The sequence below is a fragment of the Bos taurus genome, chromosome 25 (assembly GCF_002263795.3).
Source record: "Bos taurus isolate L1 Dominette 01449 registration number 42190680 breed Hereford chromosome 25, ARS-UCD2.0, whole genome shotgun sequence".
In the NCBI taxonomy this organism is placed as follows: Eukaryota; Metazoa; Chordata; class Mammalia; order Artiodactyla; family Bovidae; genus Bos; species Bos taurus.
Genome location: NC_037352.1, coordinates 6,553,268 through 6,580,012, shown reverse-complemented (window position 1 = coordinate 6,580,012; position 26,745 = coordinate 6,553,268). Strand labels below are relative to the sequence as shown.

General features: G+C 43.9%; 1 protein-coding gene across 19 annotated transcripts in view; it reads right to left on the bottom strand.

Annotated features, from left to right (window-relative positions):
- The window catches only part of RBFOX1 (RNA binding fox-1 homolog 1), a 2,433,924-nt gene that overhangs the window by 60,344 nt on the left and 2,346,835 nt on the right, over nucleotides 1–26,745 (bottom strand). For all 19 annotated transcript variants that reach the window (XM_024984898.2, XM_059881313.1, XM_059881315.1 and 16 more), the window contains one exon: nucleotides 7,185–7,317. In XM_024984898.2, coding sequence (XP_024840666.1) covers nucleotides 7,185–7,317 — 133 coding nt within the window. The remainder of the gene's footprint in view (nucleotides 1–7,184; nucleotides 7,318–26,745) is intronic.

Sequence of the window (26,745 nt, the reverse complement as noted above, 5' to 3'; positions counted from 1 at the left end):
GGTCCAAGAGCTAAAAAACGTACTGCCCTACAGAGCGCCACCCTGCACGTGTCGTCTTACATGACATTTGAGAGAATGCTGGAGGCCAGCCTCCTAGCGTGTGTGTGTGTGCTCAGTGGTTTCAGTCGTCTCGGACTCTTTGTGAACCTATGGACCATAGCCTGCCAGGCTGCTGTGTCCGTGGGATTCTCCAGGCAAGAATACTGGAGTGGGGTGCCATGCCCTTCTCCAGGGGATCCTCTCCACCCAGGGTTCAAAACCATTCTCTTATGTCTCCTGCATCAGCAGGCGGGTTCTTAACCACTAGCGCCACCTGGGAAGCCCAGGTCCTATTCTAAACAGGAACTGGTTTCAAGCAAGCTCTTACAAAGACTCATGATGGTTTCCAAGAATGTATTCAAACATTTTTAAAAACCTCACTAAACAGGTGCACTCGAAATAACATAAACGAAGAGAGAGGAGGGCGGGGGATAATGTCTAATATGGAGCTCTCGATAAATGAGCCATGGCCCCATACAAGAGAAGAGAGCTACCATCATGCATAGAACAGGTGCAGCCCCATTTTAATGCAGAGGCGGTCGGTCTAGCCTGCAAAGGTAATTGTATTGCTTGTCAATCACTTCGGGACCGCAATATGCTTTTGCAAGAATGTAATGCGAATGCACATCTCATTTTCTTAGAAAGGTAATAACAGTAGTTAAATATTTGGATGAATGCAAGCAGGGGATGATTGCACTACAGCAAATTAGTTTACGGAAAAGGAAAGAAAGTATGGGATACCCAGACTATACAATCTGTTTGAATAATGTAATATATCCCATCCACCAATATATTCTTAAAGAAAAGTTTATTTAATGATGGCATATCTTGCTGCCCCTTCCAAATGAAAAAAAAAAAAAATCTGTAATGCATTCAAATGCATTAAACCATAGCTGGTTTAGAATGGATATCAGGTGGGTCCATAAACTCACTGGCATTTGTACAGCATTGTGTGGTGTGAGGACACTGACATTTTCCCAGGGAAAAATATATATTTTTAATTAGATTATCAAAGACATCTGTGACATTCCACCTTCTCCCCCCAAATTTAAGAACTACTCATTTATGGTGTTTGTCTCATAATGCACTCAATGAAGAGGCTTTCTCTTTAATGTGAGAAGTTACATTTTAGAACTGGCTGAGAATTTAAACAAGAACTCACAGCAAAACCAAAAATAAAGCCAAACAGCTAGAGAGAATTCTGGAAAGTACTCTGAGAATAGGTGACAATGACTATCGTTCCAAGTGTTTATGTTAATTGAGAAAGTTCCTGAGCATCAGATAATAACATCTGAGCATGAGATATTTATCAATTAAAACCAGAAAGCATGGTTGATTCACAGAAAGAAAGGTTCACCCACATAGTTCCATAGGTTTCTTCAGGACCTAGCCTGAAAGCACCCCCCATGGTGCTATGTTTGGGCTTCATTCTTGTACTGGCAACTGTATAAAGTTTCTCCCAGGGATATCACCATATAATTTTGCATTCAGAGGAGCATAGTCTCCTCAAAACTCTCCAAAAAGAGTTACCTTCACGAGGTAACTCTAAGAAGTTTCACATAGATGTGTCATAACAGGGCTCCCCAGGTGGCTCAGTGGTAAAGAATCTGCCTGCTAAGACAGGAACCACAAGAGACGTGGGTTCAATCCCTGGGTTGGGAAGATCCCCAGGAGGAGGAAATGGCAACATACTCCAGCATTCTTGCCTGGAAAATTGCATGGAGAGAGGAGACTGGCAGGCTACAGCCCATGTGGTCACAAAGAGTTGGACACGACTGAGCAACTGACCACACGTGTGTCATAATTAATGACCTGAGAAAGTGCAGAATACCTTGGTCAAAAATATCCCGAGAGCCAAGATGAAAACCTATCACAAAATGCTGGATGTTTCACTTAGAATAAAGATAATAATTTAAAAATCTCTTATGGTTCTTTATATTTCTATCCTCATAAAAGATGCCTGTTACATAGTAGGACTGGATACATATGTGCGTGCTAAGTCGATTCAGTCATGTCTGATTCTTTGGGACCCCAGGGACTGTAGCCTGCCAGGCTCCTCTGTCCAGGGGATTCTCCAGGCAAGAATACTGGAGTGGGTTGCCATGCCCTCTTCCAGGGGACCTTCCCAACCCAGAGATCACACCCACTCTTATGTCTCCTGCATTGGCAGGTGGGTTCTTTACCTTAGCGTTGCCTGGGAAACCCAAAACTTAATAAGGTGCTGTTTATTAATTAACCAAGAACGAGAACTTGATGAAACCAATCTCTTAGGGTTTTGTGGGGGAGAGGATTATGGTTTAACCGCTGTCCTGTAACATCTGGTGTTGTACTGAGTCTGGAGTATGTGTTTCTGATGCTTCCACCTGCCATCTTTATCCACAGAGCATCAGCCTACAAGCTCCCTCAGATGACAATCACCCAATGGGTAATTTCTCCCCGATGTGAGTCCTGGGAAGACAGACTGGACATGGTGTCTGACACTGACTTCGGGATCAAATGCAAGAAGAAATATGGATGACATGGTCCCTTCAACTCTCTTTGACCCTGTTCACTAGTTAATATTTTGTTTCCAATCTACAGATTCCATTAGCCACTTGAAGTACTTCTGTCTAAAGCCATCTCTGTGGCTTACATGGGATGGAGGTCAATTAACAGCAGGCGCCCCACCCCACCCACCACAGCCCAGGGGTAAGTAACTCATGGATGCAGAAATGTGGGTGTTCAACTCAAGCAAAAGGGGACCTTGAGAAAGAGAGGCGTATGGGCAGCTAATAAAAAGTCAATTCCTATCTCAACAGCAACTACAGTAGCCACAGTTCGCTTAACACCTGCCATCTGATGGAATGGATGAAGCTGTAACCTCACACTCATCTCCCTACTTCATCCTCTATCAACACTTCAGAGGCAGGTACTGTCTTTACCCAGCTGCTAAGGCAATTGTGCCTACAGAGATTAAGTCAGCTACCAAGGGCAGTATGAGACAGAACAGCAGGAGGCAATCTTATCTGTCTGGTAGTTTGTGTCTTTATAGGAGTATAACAATCCTACTGACTGTGTAGGTATTAGCTTTCTAACTTATCACCCATTCTCACTCAGTTAATGTTGACAATCAATAAGGAGTTAGCTAACACAATCTAAGGCTTTCCTCTCATTCCTGTGATCCTGGTCCAGGCAGAATTACCCTCCCCAGGGATGATCATGCATTAATGTCACAATAACTTTCTGTTCAGCTATGTGAGAAAGAGAAGATAAGGCTCTTCATAACCTGTGTTCTTTATTCTCTGGGAGGAACTTCAGAAAATGTCAGGATGTGGAGGAAAAAACCAAATCAATAAAAGGAAATGAATGAATGCCAGGGCACCCTGAGTGAATCTTCCTGGGTGACTGCCATGATGTTGGATACTTCCAGGGGTCACCCAAGGTTCCACAAAAGTGGCCATGGATGTTCTGTGGATGTTTTCCAAACTCTCCCTCCCCCCACAAAAAAAAAAAAAGCTATATATGGACACAGGATAAATGGCACATTTTTGGTTGAGATTTTAATAACAGTGTTTTCAGGTTTGATTCTTTACAATAAACAGAAGTTTAGGATGTGTCTTCAATTGGTGACAAGGGGAATAATAAAGTCTCCCCCCAAAATGCAGTTTGCTAGATGATGGCTTATAAAAAAGGGGATCTCTGAATGTGAAGGAAAATCACAGAATGAGATTTTAACAGGACAACTTAGGAAATGACTGGAATTTTTCCTGATTGGGTTTTCTTTCCTTTTTTGATTTTAATTTTTTTTTTAATTATAAAAAATTTTAATTGAAGTGTAATTGATTTAGAAGAAGGGGGCGACAGAGGATGAGATGTTTGGATGGCATCAACAATTCAATGGACATGAGTTTGAGCAAACTCTGGGAGATAGTGAAGGACAAGGGAAGCCTGGCGTGCTGCAGTCCATGGGGTCACAAAGAGTCGGACACGACAGAGTGACTGAACAACAACACTCCCTCAAAAGCCTATCTTACCACGTCCACATGTGTTAAAACTGTTAGCATCTATGGTGTTCCCTGTGCCTGCCTGTAAGAAACTCCTTCAAAGGTGCCATCTGCTTTAGCATCCTCAGCTCATGGAGCTGAGAGAGGCAATGTTAAGCTGAACTGGACTGCAAGAAAGAGAGTCAAATCTAGAAACTGGGAAACCAAAGGACCCTGAAGATGAAAAACTGCAGGAGACCCACACCATCCCCGGGAACACCTGAATCCTGATGACGTCACTTCCTGGAAAGAGACGTGGGTTTTGCAACCTCTCTGCTACTTGCTTCAGTCAACAGAGATCAGGGCTCTCCACTCCAGCCAAGGTCTGCTCTGTGTCCTCCTTGGTGCTCTTTTTTTAAGGATAAACTGCTCCTTCTGCCCCTCCTCCTATGGACTCCTTCAGCTTAAGACAATGAAGGAAAAGGAGCCTTCACGGAAGATGCTGAGTTCACACTTTTTCACTTGGTACCAATGTACTCCAGGCAATTTATAATCAGTGCACTCCAGGCAGTTTATAATCCAGCAAAACACCCAGGCAACTGGCTGAATTTCCTTCTTTTGACCAGTACTCTGCTCTAATAAAACATGCAGACACGAGCATACACATCCCTAGCCTTTCTAAATGTTCTAGTCCTCCTGTCTTGAGAATTTTATCTTTCTACTAAGTATGATTTCAGAATTCCAGCCATAATATTGCCAGCAAAGAGGTACAATCTACCATTACAACCAAAATGATTAGGAAGATGGCTGGAATATTAAAATGAAATCATGTACAAAGCAGTCACCAACAATGTGTTTTATCGCTTGGAGTCACCTAAGTCCCTGGCAAACGTGGCATTCATTAGTTATGCCTGGTTATTCCTAGCAAAGAGCAAGTTCATTACAAGTTAGCAAATTTCAATTTTACAGCAGGTGTGTTATTCAGAGATTTTTAAAAATAAATTGCTCATATGAGGATAAGCCATATAATTTTATTTTATTTTTCTGTCTGATATAGTAATGAGATATCAAGGGTACATAGACCGAAAGCGACAATTTCCATCTTCTGAGGTAAGAAAATGATTTTCAGACAAACTAATATGATATAAATATGCAATTTTACATGTATGGCTTATGAATCTTGCTTCAGTCATCACATGAGCCCAGAGGGTAATTCTTTCTTTTCTTCATTACTCATTATGTGACCTTGGCAATGATAAATCTTAGTTTCTGCCTTTCTGGATCTATAAAGTGGGCTCAATACCGTGGACGGGAGATAATCACTATATAACCAATGATTCCTCACAACACATGGTCAGATATAAAAGGCTTAGGACGCGCAGATGTATTATTTTGGAGGACTGTGAGAATTTAAGGTCAATTCATCCTTGGTTTGTTATGATCCTCCACCTTTTCAGTAAAAAAAACCCAACAAAAAAAAAAAAAACACTTTTTTGCAGTAGCAGCTCAGAATTGCCCTAAGAAGCTCAGAATTAATCTAAGTCTAATGATTATTTAAGAAATGATGGACATTGCCTTATTTCTCTGCTTTTATTTCCCCTTCCTGATGATTTCATTGGGTCTCATTTCTTAATATCCTTAACTTTATTTCTGAGCATTTGTTTTTAAAACACTTCAAATGCTCTACACTGGAATGGGTGAGATATGAATAAATAATGAACAAAGAGCGTCTCCCTTTGTCATCAACATAATAGACATGATCTAGGCTTATTCAGGTTTTCTAAAAGACAGATAAGCTGAAGAGCTATAGAAAATGCATTTAACCCTTTTACACAATCCTGAATATAACTAGATTCTTTCTAGAGACCAGAAAGCCTAGTCCTTGACCAGAGAAGACTTGTGCCAGACTGTGCTGGGTATTGCTGAGCTTTCCTTGTGTGTGTGTATGCTCAGTCATTTCAGTTGTGTCCAGATCTTTGCAATCGCATGGACTGTAGCCCTCCAGGCTCCTCTGTGGGATTTTCCAGGCAAAAATCCTGGAGTGGGTTGCCATGTCCTCCTCCAGGGGCTCTTCCCAACCCAGGGATCAAACCTGAGTCTTCTGCATTGGCAGGCAGGTTCTTTACCACTGAGCCGCTGGGAAAGCCACATTTGGGTCCTGGTTACTTTTTGTGTTGGGGGCTGGACGGGGGGCCATCCTGTGTTCTGTAGGATTTTTAGCAGCATCCCCAGCCTCCACCCAGTAGATGCTATCACAACATCCACCCAGTAGATGGTATCACAACAACCCAAAAGGTCTCCAGACTTTCCCAGTGTCCTGTGAGGACTACTGCTTTAGGGACTTCCCTCTCTCCGACTCCAGGGGGCCAGAATATTCTAATATTCTAGAAGAATTCCTAACAGCATGCCAGGGACCCAGAATGTACCAGGAAGATTCCTAATAGCAAAGCAGAAAGGGTAGCACTTCGAAACTGCAGCCCATTATACCAGTACCATTTTTTTTTTTTTAAATAGCATTCACCACCATTCCTTGAGATTCACTTGGCAACAGCAAAGTCCATGCAAAGAAAGACCAAATGGGCCATGGGGAACAAATTAATCTACAAACAACTTCTCAAAGAGGGAAAAAGGAAAGCAAACTATTTTGGAAAAATCCCATGCAATGAGTCAATTGCAATTTCTTTGAGCTTCAAAAGTACACCTCCTCACCTAATTTTCTCTTCTGGGCCAAAGATTCATACACTTTGAAGCACAGGATATCTTTGGGGAGGGGGACAAGGCCACCCTGGTGATTTTTCCATCTTAAACCCTCCCGGTACCCCCAACAGAGAGACTCAAGGGGAGTATGTGATCCAACCTCCTTAATCACCAGATGTTTGCAATCATCAGAAAGACGTCTTGGGCTGTAACCATTTCTCTGTTCTCCAGCATTCAGTCTCAGAGAGAATTTCCATAACAACATGTGACATGTAGAATGCTTAAAGGCACCAAGCATGACAAGACAAATTACACTCATTTTTCAAGACTCTGCAAGGTGCTGTACTGCAAGCGGGCGGGCTGCATGCTGGGCGGTTCCGGAGGGGCGGTCAAGGCGGGCATGCACTCCATCGCACGCAGGGATCGGGGCGAGGGCTGGCGTGCTGGGGCGGGAGGCCCGCCCGCGGTGGGGGGCTCCCCACTTACCCGCCGTAGGCTGGGATTGGGGGCGGGGGCGCCGCGGCCCGGAAGGTGTTGTACACGGTGCGGCCACGGCCACGCAGGTGCGCCCCTCGGTAGGCGGCCGCGGCCGTGGCGGCTGGATACGGGAAGCCGGGCACTGTGGGTGAGAGGAGAGAACAGAAGGTTCAGATCGCGCCTGCCTCTGGGGGAACTGTCCCCACTCAACACACACACTCAGGACCCTGCTCCCGGTAGGCCAGGGCCGGACACCCACACCCCTTCCTTCCAGGAGTCAGACTTCTAAAGGCAGGCTGGAGGGATGAGACCAAGGTTCAATTCCACAGAGGATGGGTTAACGCAGTCAGTGATCCCTGGGACCAATATCTAGGACAAACACCCACAAACGATTCTTACTAACAGGGGAAATGCTCACTGCATAAACTTAACTTTTTAAAAAGGTAGACTGCAAGATGTGTGTGTGCTGGGTTCTCACATCTGCCTATTAACATGCATACCTGGCCAATATAGGTATTGTGCATGATACATATGTGGATGAACATGCAATATGCATAGGTGTATATGTACACCTACACATAAGTATGTGTACATGTGTAAGTGATTATGTAGAGTGAAGTGAAAGTTGCCCAGTTGTGTCCGGCTCTTTGTGACCCTGTGGACTATTCAGTCCATGAAATTCTACAGGCCTGAATACTGGAGAGGGTAGCCGTTCCCTTCTCCAGACGATCTTCCCAACCCAGGGATCAAACTCAGGTCAGATTCACCAGCTGAGCCACAAGGGAAGCCTGATTATGTATATACGTGTATATAAAATATTCGTGGGCATTAGTGTGCATATCACACGTATGTGTGCATGTGTGCGGGAATATGTATACATGCCTATTTATATATACGTGCATATGTATATAATGTACAAATACATACATACTTCAATGTGTTCTTAGTTATCTCTGAGGCTAAACTTCATGAGAAAATGTTACTTGTCTACTCATAGCTTTTCTCCACTCTGTTTTACTTTTTTCCCCATATTTTCCTTTAGGTATCTAGGGTTGCTTCTTATTCAGTTGAATAAGTCATGTCTGACTCTTTTGTGACCCCACAGACTGTAGCCTGCCAGGCTCCTCTGTCCATGAGATTACCCACGCAAGAATACTGGAAGAGTTGCCATTTCCTTCTCCAGGGGATCTTCCCGACTGAGGGATAGAACTCGAGTTTCCTGTGGCTCTTGCATTGGCAGATGGATTCTTTACTGCTGAGCCATGGGGGGGAGTCTTTATGAGCCTATATTGCTGGTTAAAATGTTTTAATTGAAATATACTGTACCTACAGACAAGTGTATGCATCAGACGTGTACAGACCCCTCATGCTCCTATGGACAAATCACTACTAAGATCCCATCAGCCCCCTATCCATTTACATAGCTTATAAAACCATTTATACAACAACCATAACTACAGAGAAGTATGAGGACTCAACTCTGAAAAAGAAAGTGTGGGCAGGGTTATCTTCCCAGGGGTGGTGGTGTGGAAATTCTCTGAGCCAAGTGACTTGGTCAAGAGTCAGGAGGGAAAGTAAGCCTGATGCTCGAGACCCATTATAATTAACACAGCTTTCTCTGCCTGGGATGCGCTTCCTCCTAGGATGTCTGCAAATCCTAATGCATCAGGTCCATGAAACCTGAGGACATCACCCCACCTTGCTGCTCTTTCTAGTCCCTGAATCACAGGCTCTCACCATGCTGGTCATGCCAGTCCCATCCCACTCTCAGTAGGCACTGTTACCTGCAGTGAATCCCATGGAGGGGATGCTCTTTTAGGAAAATACATTTGGAAAGCCACTGTCCCAGGAGATCTATTAATATATTAGAGGCTCAGAAAGTCTTAAGGTAAGGGAAGTGCGTGCACGTGTGCTAAGTTGCTTCAGCTGTGTCTGACTCTTTTCAACTATAGCCTGCCAGGCTCCTCTGTCCATGAGACTTCCTAGGCAAGAATACTGGAGTAAGTCCAGGTTCAATGCATGATACAGGATGCTCGGGGCTGGTGCACTGGGATGACCCAGAGGGATGGTATGGGGAGGGAGTTGAGAGGGGGGTTCAGGATGGGGAACCCGTGTACACCCATGGCAGATTCATGTTGATATATGGCAAAACCAATACAATATTATACAGTAATTAGCCTCCATTAAAATTAATAAATTTATATTAAAAATAATAATAAAATGGAAAAAAAAGAAATCTAACAAAGAGAGACTCACAATCAGTCCTTAAGATTTGATGTGAGCAAAAAAATAGTCATTTTTTAAAACTGAGCCTAACTAAAATACTCTGTTAATTGAAAATAAACATAGATAAACTATATAAAAAAAAAAAAGAATACTGGAGTAGTTGCCATTTCCTTCCACAGGGGGGGTCTTCCCAAACCAAGGATCAAACCCACATCTCTTCTGTCTCCTATATTGGCAAGCGGGTTCTTTCCCACTAGCGCCACCTGGGAAACCCAAGGGAAGTGCATTAACACCATTAATGCAGCAACCCCAGACTTCATTTCTCCCGGAACTCTAGTTCAAAGAATACCCAGCCTCTCGTGGGTACTGGTCTGGAGAAGAAAATCACTTATTTATTATGTTTACTTCTTCTATTCATCAGCCAGCTTCTTGAGGGGCCCCACCGTATCCCATTCATCCTTGCATTTCCCCATGCATCCCCCCCATGTCAGCAGAAGCCCCCTGATTTTGTCCACAGTAGGTTCTAGATATTGGACACAGTTGATTCTAGATGACTTAAAGACCAGTGAATGAAGCCCTGGGATGTGGTCCAAACAAATGACTGACGGACTATCCATTCTCTCCTTGATCCTTTTTCTCCTCTCACCCTGTTTGCCTAACAGGAGCTTGAAGTATCTCCCATTAGAGAGGGAGACAGGTGGAATGAACAAGAACCAGGATGGGTTTCCTCGTGTCCACAGCCCTGTCTCCCCTGTTCAGTCTCTCTTGGGATTTTAGACAGTGTTGGTAGCAATGTGCAAGGCTGGGAAGGACCCAGCTTCTCTTGGTCAGATAGGAAGATAAAGGCTCAGAGAGGCCTCAGCCCAGGAGGCTCTTTCCCAGAGGCAAGGCAACACATCCAAGCTGCCCTCTCCCAGAGCATGTATTTTGCAGAATTCCTAACCTCTCACAGGGTGTTGTGTGTCATATTATCTTAAAGTTGCCTCTGTCTACATCCAAACAGCCTTCCTCCCTGCCATCATGTTCAAGAGTGGAAGCCCTCCACATACAGAACAGAACAGACAGGTGCTTGCCCAGGGGGAAGGGGTTCAGAAAGGGATGGACAGGGAGGTGGGAGTTAGGAGATGTAAGGTTTTATATAAAGAATGAATAAACACCAAGGTCCTCTGTATAGCACAGGGAACTATATTCAGTATCCTGTGATAAGTCATAATGGAAAAAAAATTTAAAAAGAATATCAGAAAACAGACTCTGTAGGACTCCAATTACTTTACACCATGAAATTTTTTTGCACCTTGTTTTAGGTCCCTGGATATGTTCCAATGTCTCCTAGTTTATAGTCTATGGGAACTTGAATAGAATTTGTATCCTGGTGTTGTGTGAAAATTGTATAAATCTTCATTATGTTGAATTGGTTCATGGTGCTTTTCAGGTCTACTGTATCCTTCTACTCTTTTGTCTATTCATTCTATCAATTTTTGAGTTTGATATGGAAACTCCAAATAAAAATATTAATTTATCTACTTTAAAAAATAATCGTAACATATAGTGGAACTATATGTAATTTTGTTCCGTATTTTCCAAGTCTCTTGTAATTGTGTTATCACGCTTTCATAGTTTAAAAAAAATAGAAGGAAAGAGAAAAAATATTTGTAAAACATATGAAAAAGAATACGTGTGTAACTGAATAACTTTGCTGTACAGCATAAATTACCACAATATTGTAAATCAGCACTTCAATAAAAAGAGAAAAAATAAAGAAAGAGTAGAAGCCTTTCACTCCATCAGCTCCCCTTAGTTCCAGAGTTCTTGGACAGTAGGTTTGTAACTGCATGTCAGTGGCAGGAGGCTGGGGAGGGAAGAAAGTGGAATTTCCCACAGCAGTTATTCCCAATCCTATATTCATGGGATTGCACAGACTGGACTATAACTCTTGACCTGGAAGCTGAAGACAGACTGACTACCCTCTGGAATTCTTCGTGTGTTCTTGAATAGCCAATAGCCAGCCTGTTTCTTGGATTCTACCATATCCTTCTCTGATGATGCTAGTAAAATGCCAGGATGGTAGAACAAAGCCAGAATGATTTTATCTTTCTCTTTATGTCCCAGAAGACCATCCAGGTTATTTCTTAATCTTTTTAAAAAAAATTGTCAGTCAAGACAAATCATATAGCATTACTTAACTCTCAGCTTGCCAGCCCCTCCGCATCCATGTTTCTTAGCTGGTGTTTCAGCTGTGCTCAGTCGCTCAGTTGAGTGTGACTCTTCGCGACCCCATGGACTGTAGCCCTCCAGGCTCCTCTGTCCATGGGATTCTCCAGGCAAGAATATTGGAGTGGGCTGCCACTACCTCCTCCAGGGGATCTTCCCAACACAGAGACAGAACCCGCGTCTGTTGCATCTCTTGCACTGGCGGGTGGATTCTTCACCCCTGTGCCACCTGGGAAGCCCAACTACTATCCTTGAAATTGCCAAGAGGTATCAACCTCAATGGGGAAAGCGGAGCAATCCAAATATCCTAAAAGGCCTAGAGTTGTGAGATAGGAGATGTTGGCTTCAACACTGGGGAGAAAAGGAACGAGTGAGCCTTTGATTCTAACGCGATCTTGCCACAGTTCAAATATTAAGTTTGCGGAGGAACACCCTGGATTTTGAAATAAAGCAAATGAAAAATTCACAATCTGGCAGAGCAGCTGGTTGCCTGTGTGAGGAAACGCAGTAATTATGCTGACCCATTCATTATCGTTGGCTGCGGCACGGAGTGAGCCAGACAAGATCCCTCTCAGCGACAAGCAGGTTTTACAATAATTCTTGGAGGATTTAGATGTTGAGATAGAACATGAAACAGAAGCTCAGCAGTAGAGCGAGGGGAATGCAAGCTGCTAGAAGGGGAAAGCCAGGATGCTGCTGCGTACCCCTCTTTGCTGCAGGGAGAAAATAGCCTTCTCAATGCAGGATAAGGGATTTGCAGGTCTTCATACCAAGCTCTTTGGGCTACTCCAAGCAGGGCGCATTAAAGAGATTCTGGTTGTTAAAGGAGCAAGGGAAGGACCGCACATCAACTTCCTGGGAGGCCAAGTGCCCTCAGGTAAGATAAGGAGCCACCTGATGCGAAGAGCTGACTCAATGGAAAAAGACCCTGATGCAGGGAAAAATTGAAGGCAAAAGGAGAAGGGGGCAGCAGAGGGGGAAATGGTTGGATGGCATCACCAACTCAATGGACATGTTGTCACTGTTCATATGCTCAGTCATCTCTGACTCTTTGCGACCTCATGGACTGCAGCACACCAGGCTTCTCTGTCCTCCACCGTCTCCTGGAGTTTGCTCAAACTCATGTCCATTGAGTCAGTGATGCCATCCAACCATCTCATCCTCTGTTGTCCCCTTCTCCTGCCTTCAATCTTTCCCAGCATCAAGGCCTTTTCTAATGAGTCAGTTCTTTGCATCAGGTGGCCAAAGTGTTGGAGCTTCAGCTTCAGCATCAGTCCTTCCAATGAATATTCAGGAATGAATTTGAGCAAACTCCAGGAGACAGTTAAGGACAGGGGAGCCGGCAGTCCATGGGGTTGCAAAGAGTTGGACATGACTTAGTGACTGAGCAACCACAACAAATTTTAACAGGGGCTTCCTGTTACAGGAGCATGCATGTAAGCCTCCCAGGTGGATGTCTGCTCAGCTATCCCTTCTTGTTGCCGTCTAGAGCTGGCCAAGGGGTCTCTTCATGAAGTCTCTAGTTAATCACTGTCATTGATGAATATTCCCTTCTCTTCCCCTCTTCTCTCCCTCCCTCCCTCATTCCTGAAACCAAACAGGACCCAGTGGGGCTCCTGGGCACAAAAGCCTTTCTGTGTTTCCCGTTCCTTGATTACAGGAAATCGGCTTCATTCAGCCTCCAAGACTTTCCCTGAGTTCCAACAGGCAGGTTCAAACAGTTGCTAATTAGGGAAGGGAGGGGATGCAGAGACAAAGCAGCAGCAGCCAAGAAACAGCAGTGTAGCCTTGCGGGGGTAGGGTCTCGGATCCTCCTTAAGGGGTACACTTAATAATATCCTTGAGTTGTTTTGCAGATTCTGAAACCCCCACCAGGTGGGAGAAGTTAACTGCATGCTGCCCACCAGCACACAGACCCCAGACCAGTTGGAAATAGAAGATTGGTGATGCGGACTTCCACTTGCTTCACCACCAATCAGAAGAATGTCCAGGAGCTAGTCAGGCTTTCCTCCTCTTTGAACCATTACCATAAAACTCCTCATCACCCCCTCCGGGTCAGGACACACAGTTTTGAAGGCAAAACGCTGTGGCCCTCTTTGCCTGACAAAGCAATAAAGCTATTCTTTTCTATTTCATCCAAAACTCTCTGAGATTGAATTCAGTGTCAAGGTACACAGAATGGATTAGGCATCCATTCCTCCCTCCCTCCCTTTTATTTTGTAATCTCTTTCTGAAGAAGCCTACCCCAAATCTTCCTGGGTGTACTAGCAATCAAGTAACTTGGATCACAGATATGAAGGGAAAGCTCTCCATAGCTAAAATGCAAGCTCCATGCGGGCAGTGTTTTCCATCTGTTCTGCTCTTTGATTTAGGAAATTGCCTAGCACAGCAAGGTATCAGCTACCTAATACTATGCCTGGACATGCTTTGATGATGAACCCATGTTTGTCTCTTTTAAAAGGACCATAACCCTGTCCTTTATAAAAAGCATGCTGCCCAAGATTTGCAGAAATACAGTGTGCAAATAATACATGAGATCTCAGTCATCTTTATAAAAACTGCTACACTCCTGACCCAAAAATAGCAACCAGACTTGGAATATGTGTGATTCTGATGAAAAGGGAGATGATTTGGGTAAATGCTCTGCGCTGGGAATTATTGCCCACCCTCATTCACTTAAATTCACCTTTATTGCTGCACAGCATTAGGGTTTGGAGATTGGTTTCTCGTTCTCAGAGAAGTTGAGCTCAAACTCCCCCCACACCCAGACAGGTGGTACCCATCTGGTCAGTAAAAGGTATTTGGTCACGTTGCTTCTTGCACACAGCCCCACGTGGAGCTCCCTAGCAACCCAGCAAATCTGAGTCTTTATGCAATGAATGTGTGCAACAAGGAACACTGGAAAACAGCAATCCTTATAATCCCTGCCTTGCCTGACTGACAGCTGTGCCTTCTGTGTTTCTTCCTGTCTCCATGAGAGGACATCCCCCCTATGGCTGGCTCAGGACAGTGTGGCTCTCTTGTCTTGCAACTAAGATAAATGGTCAAATTCAAGGGCAAAACACCACAACTGTTTGTCAAGCTTCCTTTAGACCCTGGTGGGATGGTAGGAGCTGATCTATTTATTTTTACTTGCCTACCGGGTCTCCTGGCTTATAGAGCATGGTTAACTGCATATGTGAAATGTATACTTAGGTGATTTGGATATAGGTTAAACAAAACTAAAATGGCTTTATCCTTGAACCATGTAAAAAGAATGTACTGCGCTGTGCTAAGTCGCTCAGTTGTGTCTGACTCTTTGTGACTCCATGAACTGCCGCCCGCCAGGCTCCTCTCTGTCCATGGGATTTCCCAGGCAAGAATACTGGAATGGGTTGCCATTTCCTCCTCCAGGGGATCTTCCAGACCCAGGGATCAAACTCAAATCCTGTGTTTCCTGCATTGCAAGCAGATTCTCTTATCCGCTGAGCCATCAGACTTTCCTATATGTTGCCTATAGCCTAAAATAGGATTGCCCATTCTCAAGGCTCTCATCTTTAAGGGTATAACACTTTTCCATTCACATGGAGATAAAAAGTTGCAAAACAGAGAGTAACATTTGTCTTGTTGGAGGTTTACAGGAATATAGTGATCAGACCTACATGGAGAGTTACAAGAACAAAGGATTCTGACATCAAGAAGCTTGCAACAACCGACCAAGCGCCTCCCTTGCCTTGACTTTAAAAATGCTTTGCTGAAGCCCTTCAGAGAATTCGGGGTGTTTTGAGTCATCCCTCTCCTTGCATCACCCTGCAGGCCAATAAACCTTTCCTGCACCCAAACTCTGACATTTAGGTATTGTTTGGTCTCACTGTGCTTTGGTCACATGAACTTGGGTTTGGTAATAAGAAGACATCTTAATTATGTGTTTACATTGCAGCATGACTTGTCTCTTTTGCTGAAAGTTATGTCATCTATCAATATCCCAGTTCAGGAGTTTTCATGTAGGAAGTGGGCAACACGTGTTTAATAAATCCAATGCAAAAGGCCAAGGGGAAACGCACAATGTCCTCTCCACTACCAAAACAGAGTAAATCGATGCTAATAAAAGTCATTCACCCGTCACCCTGTCCAATATTTGTAAATGCCTCTTTGTTAATTAAAGAACAATGTTTGAAAGAAAAGACACCAAATTAGAGGCATTTCTGAACCCCAACGCTGGAGTTTGATTTTTTTTTTTCTAGTTGAGCTTCAAGTTAATAAGCATGTAAACAGACCATCAATGGCAAACAATGGAAAGTATTCAGGCTTCTTCGTGGGTACCAAATAAATCCTTAGTTCTTGGCATGAGGGAGACAAGGGAGGGGGAAAAAAAGCACAGGTTCATTATACTGGAAACGTTCCTTCTTTAACCTGCTCCAGCATGAATCAAAGTGAAAAATCTGGTATCACTGCAATGAAAATTGGATTTAGCTCATAAGCTAAAAATGAGTTTCTCTCCAAGAAAACAGGGCCTGAGCTTCTGGAGCAAATGCCAATTGCACATCTTGTTGACACCTCGACATCCGCAGCCCACCCACTCCCAACCTTCAGCTAGATTTATATCCAGAGCAGAGAGGGACGAGGTTAGCAGAGCAACCGTCTCAGCTCTTAGGAATAAGGAGTTCTCCACCGCTGAACTCAATGAAACGGAAACTTCAGGGATGTAACCAGAGGCATGCTGTGATGTGCTCAAGTATCAAGGCAAATCAACATTTTTAAAGGGAAGATGTGTGGGTGTATCAACCAGACAAATGGGCCATTTACCAAAGTGTCAACTGCTTATTGCCTGTCTCCCCCGCAAGACAGACGCCCCCACCTCCCACCTCCGAGCAGCTTCGAGTTCAATGTATTTACAGCGACGAACGCGTGAGCCCTTCCCTCTGTCTCTTTTACGAATGTGGTGCTTACCTTCGAAAATAAACACAAATGAGATCATCTCAGCAAGCCCGGAAATCCCAAGAGAAGGAACACAACAAAACCCATGGAAAATACTTGAGGGTTATAAACTGCATATTAAAGTTTTAGAGCTCTGGGAGAGATGGAAGAACAGCAGATGCAAAACCCGACGGGGGGGGGCAGACTCTGCATCAAAACCATAAAAATATACAACTGCTTTAACGGGCAATTATTCTTTGCATTTGTGCATGGGTTTGAATTTGCATGAGGTTGCCAGATGCCCTGAAAAGGTGTGCTGTTTAGGATGGATGCGGGTGGGGGAAGCTCTCTCTTTGTCTGTTCTTCCTCTTTTTTGCTTCGTGAATGCCACCTTCCCCCTCCCCCACCCCTGAAATGTTTTAAGACAGAGATGTTCCTGCTCATTTGGGGGTTGAATTATTCCGCGGGTAATTTATGGTAGGAAATATTCACTTACACAATTCTGGGGGTACAGATGCGGTTTCAGCAGCAGGTTCACGGTTCTGCAGGATTCCCCTCGAGGGAACTCCCGTTCCATGAGCTGGACCATAAATTAAGAAGTGGCATAATAGGTAACATACCGAGGTGAAATAAACAACCAGAGATGGCTCAATTTCACAGGCAGAGCACTGTGTGATAAACATCACAACGCATCGTCCAAAAAAGCCCACATAAAAACCTGATGACTTATTTTCCACATGGCGAAAAAATGTTTGCAATTTGCAGGACAGATCTCAAAGAAAGATACATCAAATTGGTTTGTAACACAAAATGTATACACAGTAAGGTCACTGTCTTTAAATAAGACCAAATGGAAAACTTAATATGATGGACCACATTTGGTTCTAGGTCAAAGTAAAAATGGAAAGGCTTTCAGTTTTGTTAAAATTCAGTCATTTCCAGGTTTAGGAGTAAGAAGGGAGTCTTGCATTCAGGCAGTCATTGACAAAAAGACCAAAATGGCCACTTAATTTGTTGGACTCTCTGGTTTTCATACACACATCTATTCATCCCTGAAACTCACATTTGGGATCGGCTCTCGTTTCATTTTAAAATGCATGTTGATATTAAACACTGCTGTTTAGAAGTGAATAAATCTACGTTTTGGACAAACAGTTTCTTACAGGACATCCTCATTTGAAATGCATTGAATAGGAAAACAAAAATTTCTAATTAATGTACAAGTCTAATCACCATTCTCCACATGGAAGAGTAATTTTTCACTGTTCATTTGCTCGGTTTAATCTCAAAACTGACATAACAGAAACGCAATGTCCTATAAATCTCCGCTCATTTGTTTCTTTAATATTCATATTCCATTGAACTGCAGCTGCTTGTTGGTGCAGTCTATTACAACTTGCAAAAGTGTCGATAAAAATATTATGAAAGGCAAGATGTGTTTCTTGCCGGCTGCACGTGCCATTTATTTGGAGAAAGACAATAAATGGCTCGAGGATGCTTCCCCCCACCCCCGCCTGCTGTTTGGTGGGTGATTAGTGATTAATTACCTGGCAGCAAATTGACATGGCACAAGGAAATTGACACAGCCCTGATTAATTAACTTTTTATGGGCGGCAGTTACTCACAAAACATTGCGCACCATAATTGAATCTCTTTACATAACGTCATGGTACAAAAGTTTTAGTCAAATCCAAATTACCCAGAAGTTTCTAGGCCGTTACAGGTCCGAGGAGGATGTGTGGAAAGAACTGGCAAGAACTTGGACAGAGATGTACATTTTCGAAAGGGAAAAAAAAATGATGGGGATATTGTGCTGGCTTGATTGCCAAAGATGAATTTATTGACCTAAATCTTCGCTGTCTGAGACCGACAGACCTCATTTCCTCCAGCCACCTCTGACCACCGCCTCTTAGTGATAAAGATTCTCGCCTTTGTCCAGTCTCTAAACGTCGACTCCCTAATCTAATTCTTGGTTCCAACATCACCTCCTCCTTCCAAGGTTTTTCCTCTCAATTTTACCCCACATTTCTTGATGCCACCACGGCCACCACCATACCACTCCTTTTTCCCTCTTCACCTACCATCTCCTTCCTACCATTTCATATGATTGCACTCTCCTTATCGAGCTCTCTCTTGAGGTGTTCTGAGGACTTTATCTTTGTCCAGACTGTGTCTCTAGTACCCAGAGGATGATCTGGCCCCAGGTACACGCTGAGATGTTTATTGATTATATCGTCAGATAAACTCAGAATGCCACAGTAGTTCTGTTACGGAGGAAAGATGAGTGACAGTCCTTGACCCTGTGAGAGCTGCTGCTTCGGAAGGATGTCTATTTTAAGAGAAATTTAATGAGGACATCAGTGATGAGAGACTCTGGACCTCACGTGTCTCAAAGTTCAGGCAGTGATAACTGGGATCGTTAAAAGTGGCGATTACGGTTGGCATAATTCCATGCTCTCGGACTCCATGATCAGACAGATGAGATTTTACTGCATGATGAGACATACAGTAAACAGCTACTAGTCACTAACCCTTGCTAATGGCCAGACCTACAGATGAACTCACAGAACTCTTCACAGAACCACACGAATCAGGTCTTAACTGTAATCTTCCCTTTCCTGGGGCGGAAAGGTAGACAGAGAGCAGCTCAGAAACTCTCCAGTGATCTGAACCCAGACAACTTGACACCAGACCCTGACGTCTTATTTTTTGCAGGAGGCCCTGGAACAAAGGGATCCTTTGTCAGTTTTAGGTAAAACCTTTCCACTTCCACTTTCTTCACGTACAGCATGTGTGCATGCTAAGTCACTTCAGTCGTGCCTGACTCTTTGCGGCCCCGTGGACTGTAGCCCGCCAGGGTCCTCTGTCCATGGGATTTCCCAGGCAAGAATACTGGAGTGGATTGCCATACCCTCCTCCAGGAGATCTTCCCCACCCAGGGACTGAACCCATGTCTCCATCTCCTGCACTGGCAGGCAGGATCTTTACCACTAGTGCCACCTGGGAAGCCCCTCTAAGCTGCTTCCAGGCCGTCAGTTTTCACTTCCCTCCTATTGTCTGGACAAGCTGCTCCATCACCTCCCTTAATCCATAACACATCCAAGAGAACCAGCCCTGATTCATCATGGACTGAATTAATTTGCAGGGGGATCTGTCTACAAGCCTCCCTGAGACCTTGCTGCAAGCCAGGGCATGGAAAAGAGCAGGGCAGGTGACATTTCTTCCATTCTATATTTATGTTCAAGCTTCCCTGATAGCTCAGTTGGTAAAGAATCTGTCTGCAATGCAAGAGACCCTGGTTTGATCCCTGGGTCAGGAAGATCCACCAGAGAAGGGATAGGCTACCCACTCCAGTATCTTGGGCTTCCCTTGTGACTCAGCTGGTAAAGAATCCACCTGCAATGCAGAAGACCTGGGTTCGATCCCTAGGTTGGGAAGATCCCCTGGAGAAGGGAAAGGCTTCCCACTCCAGTATTCTGGCCTGGAGAATTCCATGGACTGTACCATCCATGGGGTCGCAAAGAGTCAGACACGACTGAGCAACTCACTTTCTTGAATGTCACTAGATTCACAGCTTGGTTAGAAATAGTCTCTTCCTTGGAAAGAAATGAGTCATCTAGGTAAAAAATATACATTAAAGCATGTAATGCCGATACAGGGATGCATTCTGAGCAGTGAGTTTGGTGTTCCCAAAGTAGACATGTTTCTGAACTTAATAAATTTAAGAAGTCTCAACAAACCGCCTCTCAACCCCACAATGCTCACACACCTGAATATTATTTCAACACTTAGGAGTTTGAATGATGACAGCAGCCTTGGATATTATCTAATTACCCCCTGATTCCTACTTACCCCCTGAAGTTAGGGGCTGGTCGTCTCTTTTCTCCCAGGTTACAAATGGGCAGATTAATCCAACAGACATGGGGGGAGGGCCAAGGCTGCTAAAATGTGCAGTGAGAATCTTTTTCTGTGCTAAAGACCTTTTTGTGTTCCATCTCCTTATATGTATTGACATCGGCCCCCTGGGCAGGGTTTCTGTAACATTTCATTCAGTGAAAAAAAAAAACAAAACAAGAATGCATCTCCATCTTGGAGGGTTTGACTCGGCAGGACCTCAGAAGGCTTCTGCAAAAGTGCTTTCTGTCCTTAGAAGGAACCTGGGGAGACAAAGACCTGAGATGCTGAGACCTACTGTAACTCGGACGAAGCGATTTACCAGCATCTATTCCTCTGACAGTACCTGTATTGGTGTCAATGTAGCTTTTTGCAGGCAGCCGTGGAGGGAGAAAAAAAAGGCTAATAATTTATATAAATAATTACTTTATCGAGTGCATACACACAGTAAAGCTTCAATTGTTAAATCATTCATGATCTAGCTAACAGCTGGCTGAAACAGCAAGCTCGGTGAATTGCCTCTCCAGGTAGGAAGCGGGGCAAGTGAGATAAATGAGCTCCCTTATGCTGGGCTGAATTTCCCATGGTTCTCTGGGGCTGCTGCAGCTCCATGAACCCGAGGCCCTAGATGGGGGTTGATGGGGACTCACGGGATGGAAATGCGATGCAAAAGCATTGTTCATTTCACTGCCAGCCATCACTGTGATGTCAAACCCCACCTGATTTTGAGAACCAGCTCCAGACTTGAAAACTGAGTCCTGATCCTCTGGGCAATGTCCCCAAACAAACCCAGAGGTTTACAGGTGCTTTCTGGACCTGGGATCACCTGTCTGATTTCCCAGCTGGAGACCTCCCCAACATGCCCACCTAGACCAGGTCGAAGGAGGGCCATTCAGACATGGTTCAGTTGTCCAGGCACTAGATAACATAAACCTTCCAAGCCAGCTTTGTTGGTGAACTTTCAAAAGCACCTGGGAAAGATCACATCTAAGAATGAAAAAGAAAGAAGAGCCATTTGTTTGAGGAGTTACAATGCCTCAAGCAGCCTGAAAACTTTTAAAACAAGGATGTCACTTAATGCTCACAGGTAAGCAGGTATTTGGGCTTCCCCAATGGCTCAGCAGTAAAGAATCCACCTGCAATACAGGAGACCCAGAAGACACGGTTTCGGAGACACGGGCTCGATCCCTGGGTCGGGAAGATCCCCTGGAGGAGGAAATGGCAACCCACTCCAGTATTCTTGTCTGGAGAATTCCATGGCCTGAGGAGCCTGTAGGGTCACAATCCACGGGGTCGAAGTGGCTTAGCACACAAGCCACACCAAGTTCTCCAGTAGCAATAAAAGAGCTCTTGGCAGGTCACTGCTTTTACATGAATGAAAACATGATTTCAGACAATGGTGTTTTGGAGTTCTTCATGATACAAGTGTTAAAACAACTGTATTTAAAGGAACTATGCCAGGTTCGGTTTCCTTTCATGCATCTTTACCGTGTGTGGGGGAATCTGCTTTTGAAGAGAAATAACGCAGGGGAAATGAGGGGACCACCTCTCTGGGGTTGGACATATTTCTATGCAAGAAATACCAAGCATCCCACTGCAGGGCTTGAGTGTCTTTGGGGGTCCTTGTTGCTTAGGGGCTGAGTGTGTTTGACTGCGACCCCATGGTCTGTAGCCTGTCAGGCTCCTCTGTCTATGGGATTCTCCAAGCAAGAATACTGCAGTGGCTTGCCATGCCCTCATCCAGGGGATCTTCTCGACCCAGGGATCGAACCCACTTCTCTTACATTTACCTGCACTGGCAGGAGGGTTCACTGCCACTAGCGCCACCTGGGAAGGTCCCCTCGGGGTTCTTACTTCCCTCCTAAGCTGTTCACTCCCAGCTCTGCAGACGGGGAGGGCTTGGCTTCACTTACAAAGCCAGGTTCCCTAAACATGAACACCTGCACCAGTGTATCAGGCTGCTCCACTTTACTTTCCAGGAATCAAACAAGATCCCAGCTCTGAACTCAGTATAGGTTTTTTTTTTTTTTTTCCCATTTTAAATCCACATTAGAGAAAGACAAAGATCATATGATATCATTTATATGTGGAATCTAAAAAAAAATATGTAAATGAATTTATTTACAAAACAGAAACAGATGCGCAGACATAGAAAATAAACTTACAGCCACCAGAGTGGCAAGGTGGGGTATAAAATAGGGGTTCGGGATTAATATATACACACTACTATACACGGTTCCCTGGTGGCTCAGAGGGTGAAGAACCTGCCTGCAATGCAGGGACCTGTGTTTGATCCCTGCGTCGGGAAGATCCCCTGGAGAAGGGAATGGCTACCCACTCCAGTATTCTTGTCTGGAAAATTCCATGGATAGAAGAGCCTGGCGAGGTACAGTCCATGGGGTCACAAAGAGTTGGACATGACTGAGTGACTAACACTTTCACTTTCACCAGTCAACAAGGAGCCTCTGGCCTCTGCTCAGGGCTGGGGGAAGGAGAACACAGTCATGATCAAGGATTTCCATGCGGGCTCTGCACCAGGCTGTGTGTGGATGCGCATAAGAAAAAATACTGTCGGTGCTATCCCAGGACCTGGAGTTTCCAGGGAATTCCCCCGGAATGACTACCTCCCTGTCTTTCAGAAACATCTCATCTCAGCCTCGTTCTCTGGCTGTGCATGCAGGAGGATCCCAGGGCAACGTAGTTTATTGTTTTAATATTTGTCTGACACAAAGCAAACCATTCTCCAGTGATTCCTTATCTGTCACATGTATTTCTGTGCAAGAAATATCAAGACAAATAAGATGTTTGGGGGCACACCACCGGATGGTAGTTTTTTTTTTTGCAACTGGCAGCCTATTGCAGAAGTGAGACCCCTGTCTGAAAAAGACAAAAGCCCTCTTCTGCATGGAGATTAATAAGCAAAGCGCTGGGAGAGCAGTTGCCTGAATCCTGGCTTCTCCTTTGCTGAGTTTTCCCTGTGAACAACTGAGGGTGTTCAACTAGTGTGTTTTAAGACTTTTCTTGAAACTGGTAAAAAAAAAAAAAAAAAAAAGTAAAAATTGGACATAACAGTAACAACCAAGAGGCCTGTGATCATAGGCCAGCCGGAGTGATCACAGATGTCAGTAAAGGAGCTAACCTGGTTGGGGTTCAGGGGTGGAGGCAAGGATCAAAAATACAAGTGAATTACTGTGTATGTTTGCGCACTTGTGCTCAGCCATGTCCAACTCTTTGCAACCCCATGGACTGCAGCCTGCCAGGCTCCTCTGTCCATGGGATTTCCCAGGCAAGAATTTTGCAGTGGGTTGCCATTTCCTCTTCCAGGGTATCTTCCTGACCCAGGAATTGAACCTGTGTCTCCTGCATGACAGGCAGATTCTTTACCATCTGAGCCACCAGGGAAGCCCTAGAGAAGGTCAAAGCTCCAAATCAGGGCTCCAAATCCAGATGTGTTTCTTTATTGTTTATTGTGAGGGCAAAACTAGGTCAATGCATTGTATCTAGACTGAATGTATGCACGGATCTTACCTTACTGTGGATCAGGAGAAGGGGATTCTCTTTCTGTGCCTACCTAACATTATTCGTTATAAAATGTGATCAAATGGTACAAAAGGCAAAAGAGACACAAGAATTCAAAAGGAAGTCTCCTTTTACCTCCACCCCAGCAGCCAGCTGCCCTGGGCCCTGCCATGTCAGAGGAGAATGATGGCCTGATGAAGGAGATGATAAACTATGGCCCTCTGGGCCATCTGGCACAAAGACTGTTTCTGTAAATAAACTGTTATGGGAAGCCCAGTCACACCCATTCATTTATGTATTGTCCGTGGCTACTTTCAAGCTATGAGGACTGAACTGAGTAGTTGCAATGGAGACTAGATAAGCCACAAAGATGGAAATATTGACTATCTGACTTTTCAAAGAATAGTTTTGCCAAAGAACAGACAGAGAAAAAAGGGCTCTCCAGGGATCTTGGGATGGAAAGGAGAGAGCCCAGCCTCAGAGCTTGAATGCTGAAGATGGAGAGCTGTCTAGAAGGTCCATCTGACCTCTCTCTGCTCAGACTTTTCCAGGAACAGAACAAGGAATCTCTGGTGTGTAAGTTTAGAGTGGGAAAGATGGAAAACTCAGGATTCAGTCAGACTGGTTCATCCTTGATCCAGCTGAATGACCACAGCCAAGTTCTTCAATCTCTTGAAGCCTACATTTTCTCATGTGAGAAAATAGGCATAATAATCACGCCTAGAGCATAGATTTCCTGTATTAAGTGAGAATGTTCATATGAAGGGCTTAGGCGGCACTAGTGGTAAAGAACCTGCATGCCAATGCAGGAGATGTAAGAGATGCAGATTCAATACCTAGGTAGGGAAGGTCCTCTGGAGGAGGGCATGGCAACCCAATCCAGTATTCTTGCCTGAAGAATCCCATGGATAGAGGAGCCTGGCAGACTACAGTCTATGGGGTCTCAAAGAATCAGACACGACTGAAGTGACTTAGCACAGCAAGCAAAATGCCTAACATATAGTAAGTGCTCAAAAACCATTGATCGTTACCATTATAATTATTATCTTTTATTTCGGAGCTGGAACTAGGACTCACTTTGAGCTTAAAAATGTAATGGGGACACAGCACCAAAAACTCAGTAATTAGGATCGATCATATTTTCATGCAACTTTTAAAAAAAATTAAATGATTATTAATGAATTGGTGATAAACCAACTCAAAATTTAAATAAAGAAGTGCTTGGCTGTGCCATATTGGATCCTACATGAAAAGAAAACAATAATATTCATCTTGTTTTTATGGAAAATTTTGATATTTTGCTGATCGTGGATCTTTTCCCAATCATTTCCTTTTTTTCAAAAAAAAAAAACTATTGCTTTAAAATGTTATTTACCTTGATGATTGAGTTTTGTGTTGCTTTTAATGTTTATTAATTTGGCTGCACTGGGTCTCAACTGTAGCATGTGAAATTTCAGTTGTGGCATGTGGGATCTAGTTCCCTGACCGGGGATAGAACCCAGGACTCCTGCATTGGGAGCAAGGAGTCTTAACAATTGGACCCACCAGGGAAGTCCTTGATGACTGAGTTTCTTTGCGCTTCTTTAAATTTTGTCCAAAGACAAAATTCACTGGCCTCACCCCAGTACTGTTTATTATTTGAAGCGACTCCTCCAGAAAACATTAGAAAAAGCCTCTCAGACGTCACCAGGAAGGTGTGAGTTACTGAAAAGAGAGAAAGAAGGGCATGGTTCATTAAACCAATGTTATCAGTAGCACAGAGACCTGTTCCGGCACCTTCTATTAACTGAACCCCACCTACTCTCATTTTCTATGTTGGGCAGAAGAAAGAGGAAGTCATCAATGAATTTAGGCTGTTACTTTAATTACAGAGAGCAATGGAAATTTTATCAATTACCTGAAAGTAGAACAGGGCAGGCCTGATTGACGTTTGTTTCTGCCACTTAAGCCACTGCTTTATGAATTCCACATAACTACTGCCATAAAATCTGCAATCGATACATCAATTAAAACTTTGCCACTCCCACTTGCCCTTGAATTTCATAAAAGTTAATCAAGGAGGAGATGCCTTTGCATTTTGATAACATTTAGGTCCTTGAGCTTTTGCCTGGGATATAAAAAATTTTTTTTCCTGTTGCCAGGGATGAAAATTTCAGTATGCAGATTCCTTAACAAACTAGGAACAAAGCTACCATATGACCCATCAATCCCATTACTGAGCATATATCCTGAGGAAACCATAATTGAAAAAGACACATGTACCCCAATGTTCATTTTAGCACTGTTTACAATAGCCAGTCATGGAAGCAATCTAGATGTCTATCCACAGAGTAATGGATAAGGAAGTTGTGGTACAGAAACACAATGGAATATTACTCAGCTATAAAAAGGAACACATTGAATTCAGTTCTGATGAGGTGGATGAACCCAGAGCCTATTATACAGAGTGGTAAGTCAGAAAGAGAAAGATAAGTATTGCATATTAACGCATATGGATATTCCATACCAAAATATGGAATTTAGAAAGATGGTACTCAAATCCTACTAGCAGGGCAGCAAAACAGACCCAGACTTTAAAGAACAGACTTTTGGAGACAGTGGAAAGAAAGGTTGGGATGATTTGAGAGAACAGCACTGAAACATTTACATTGCCATATGTAAAACAGATAGTCAGTGGGAGTTTGATGTGTGATGCAGTGAGCCCAAAGTCAAGGCTCTAGTCATCTAATATGATGTCTAAGCTGGTAAAAAAGGAAAGGACAAATTCATTGACTTACAGAACTAAAAATGTAGGGTGGAATGCAAGCAGAATCAACTGGCCAAC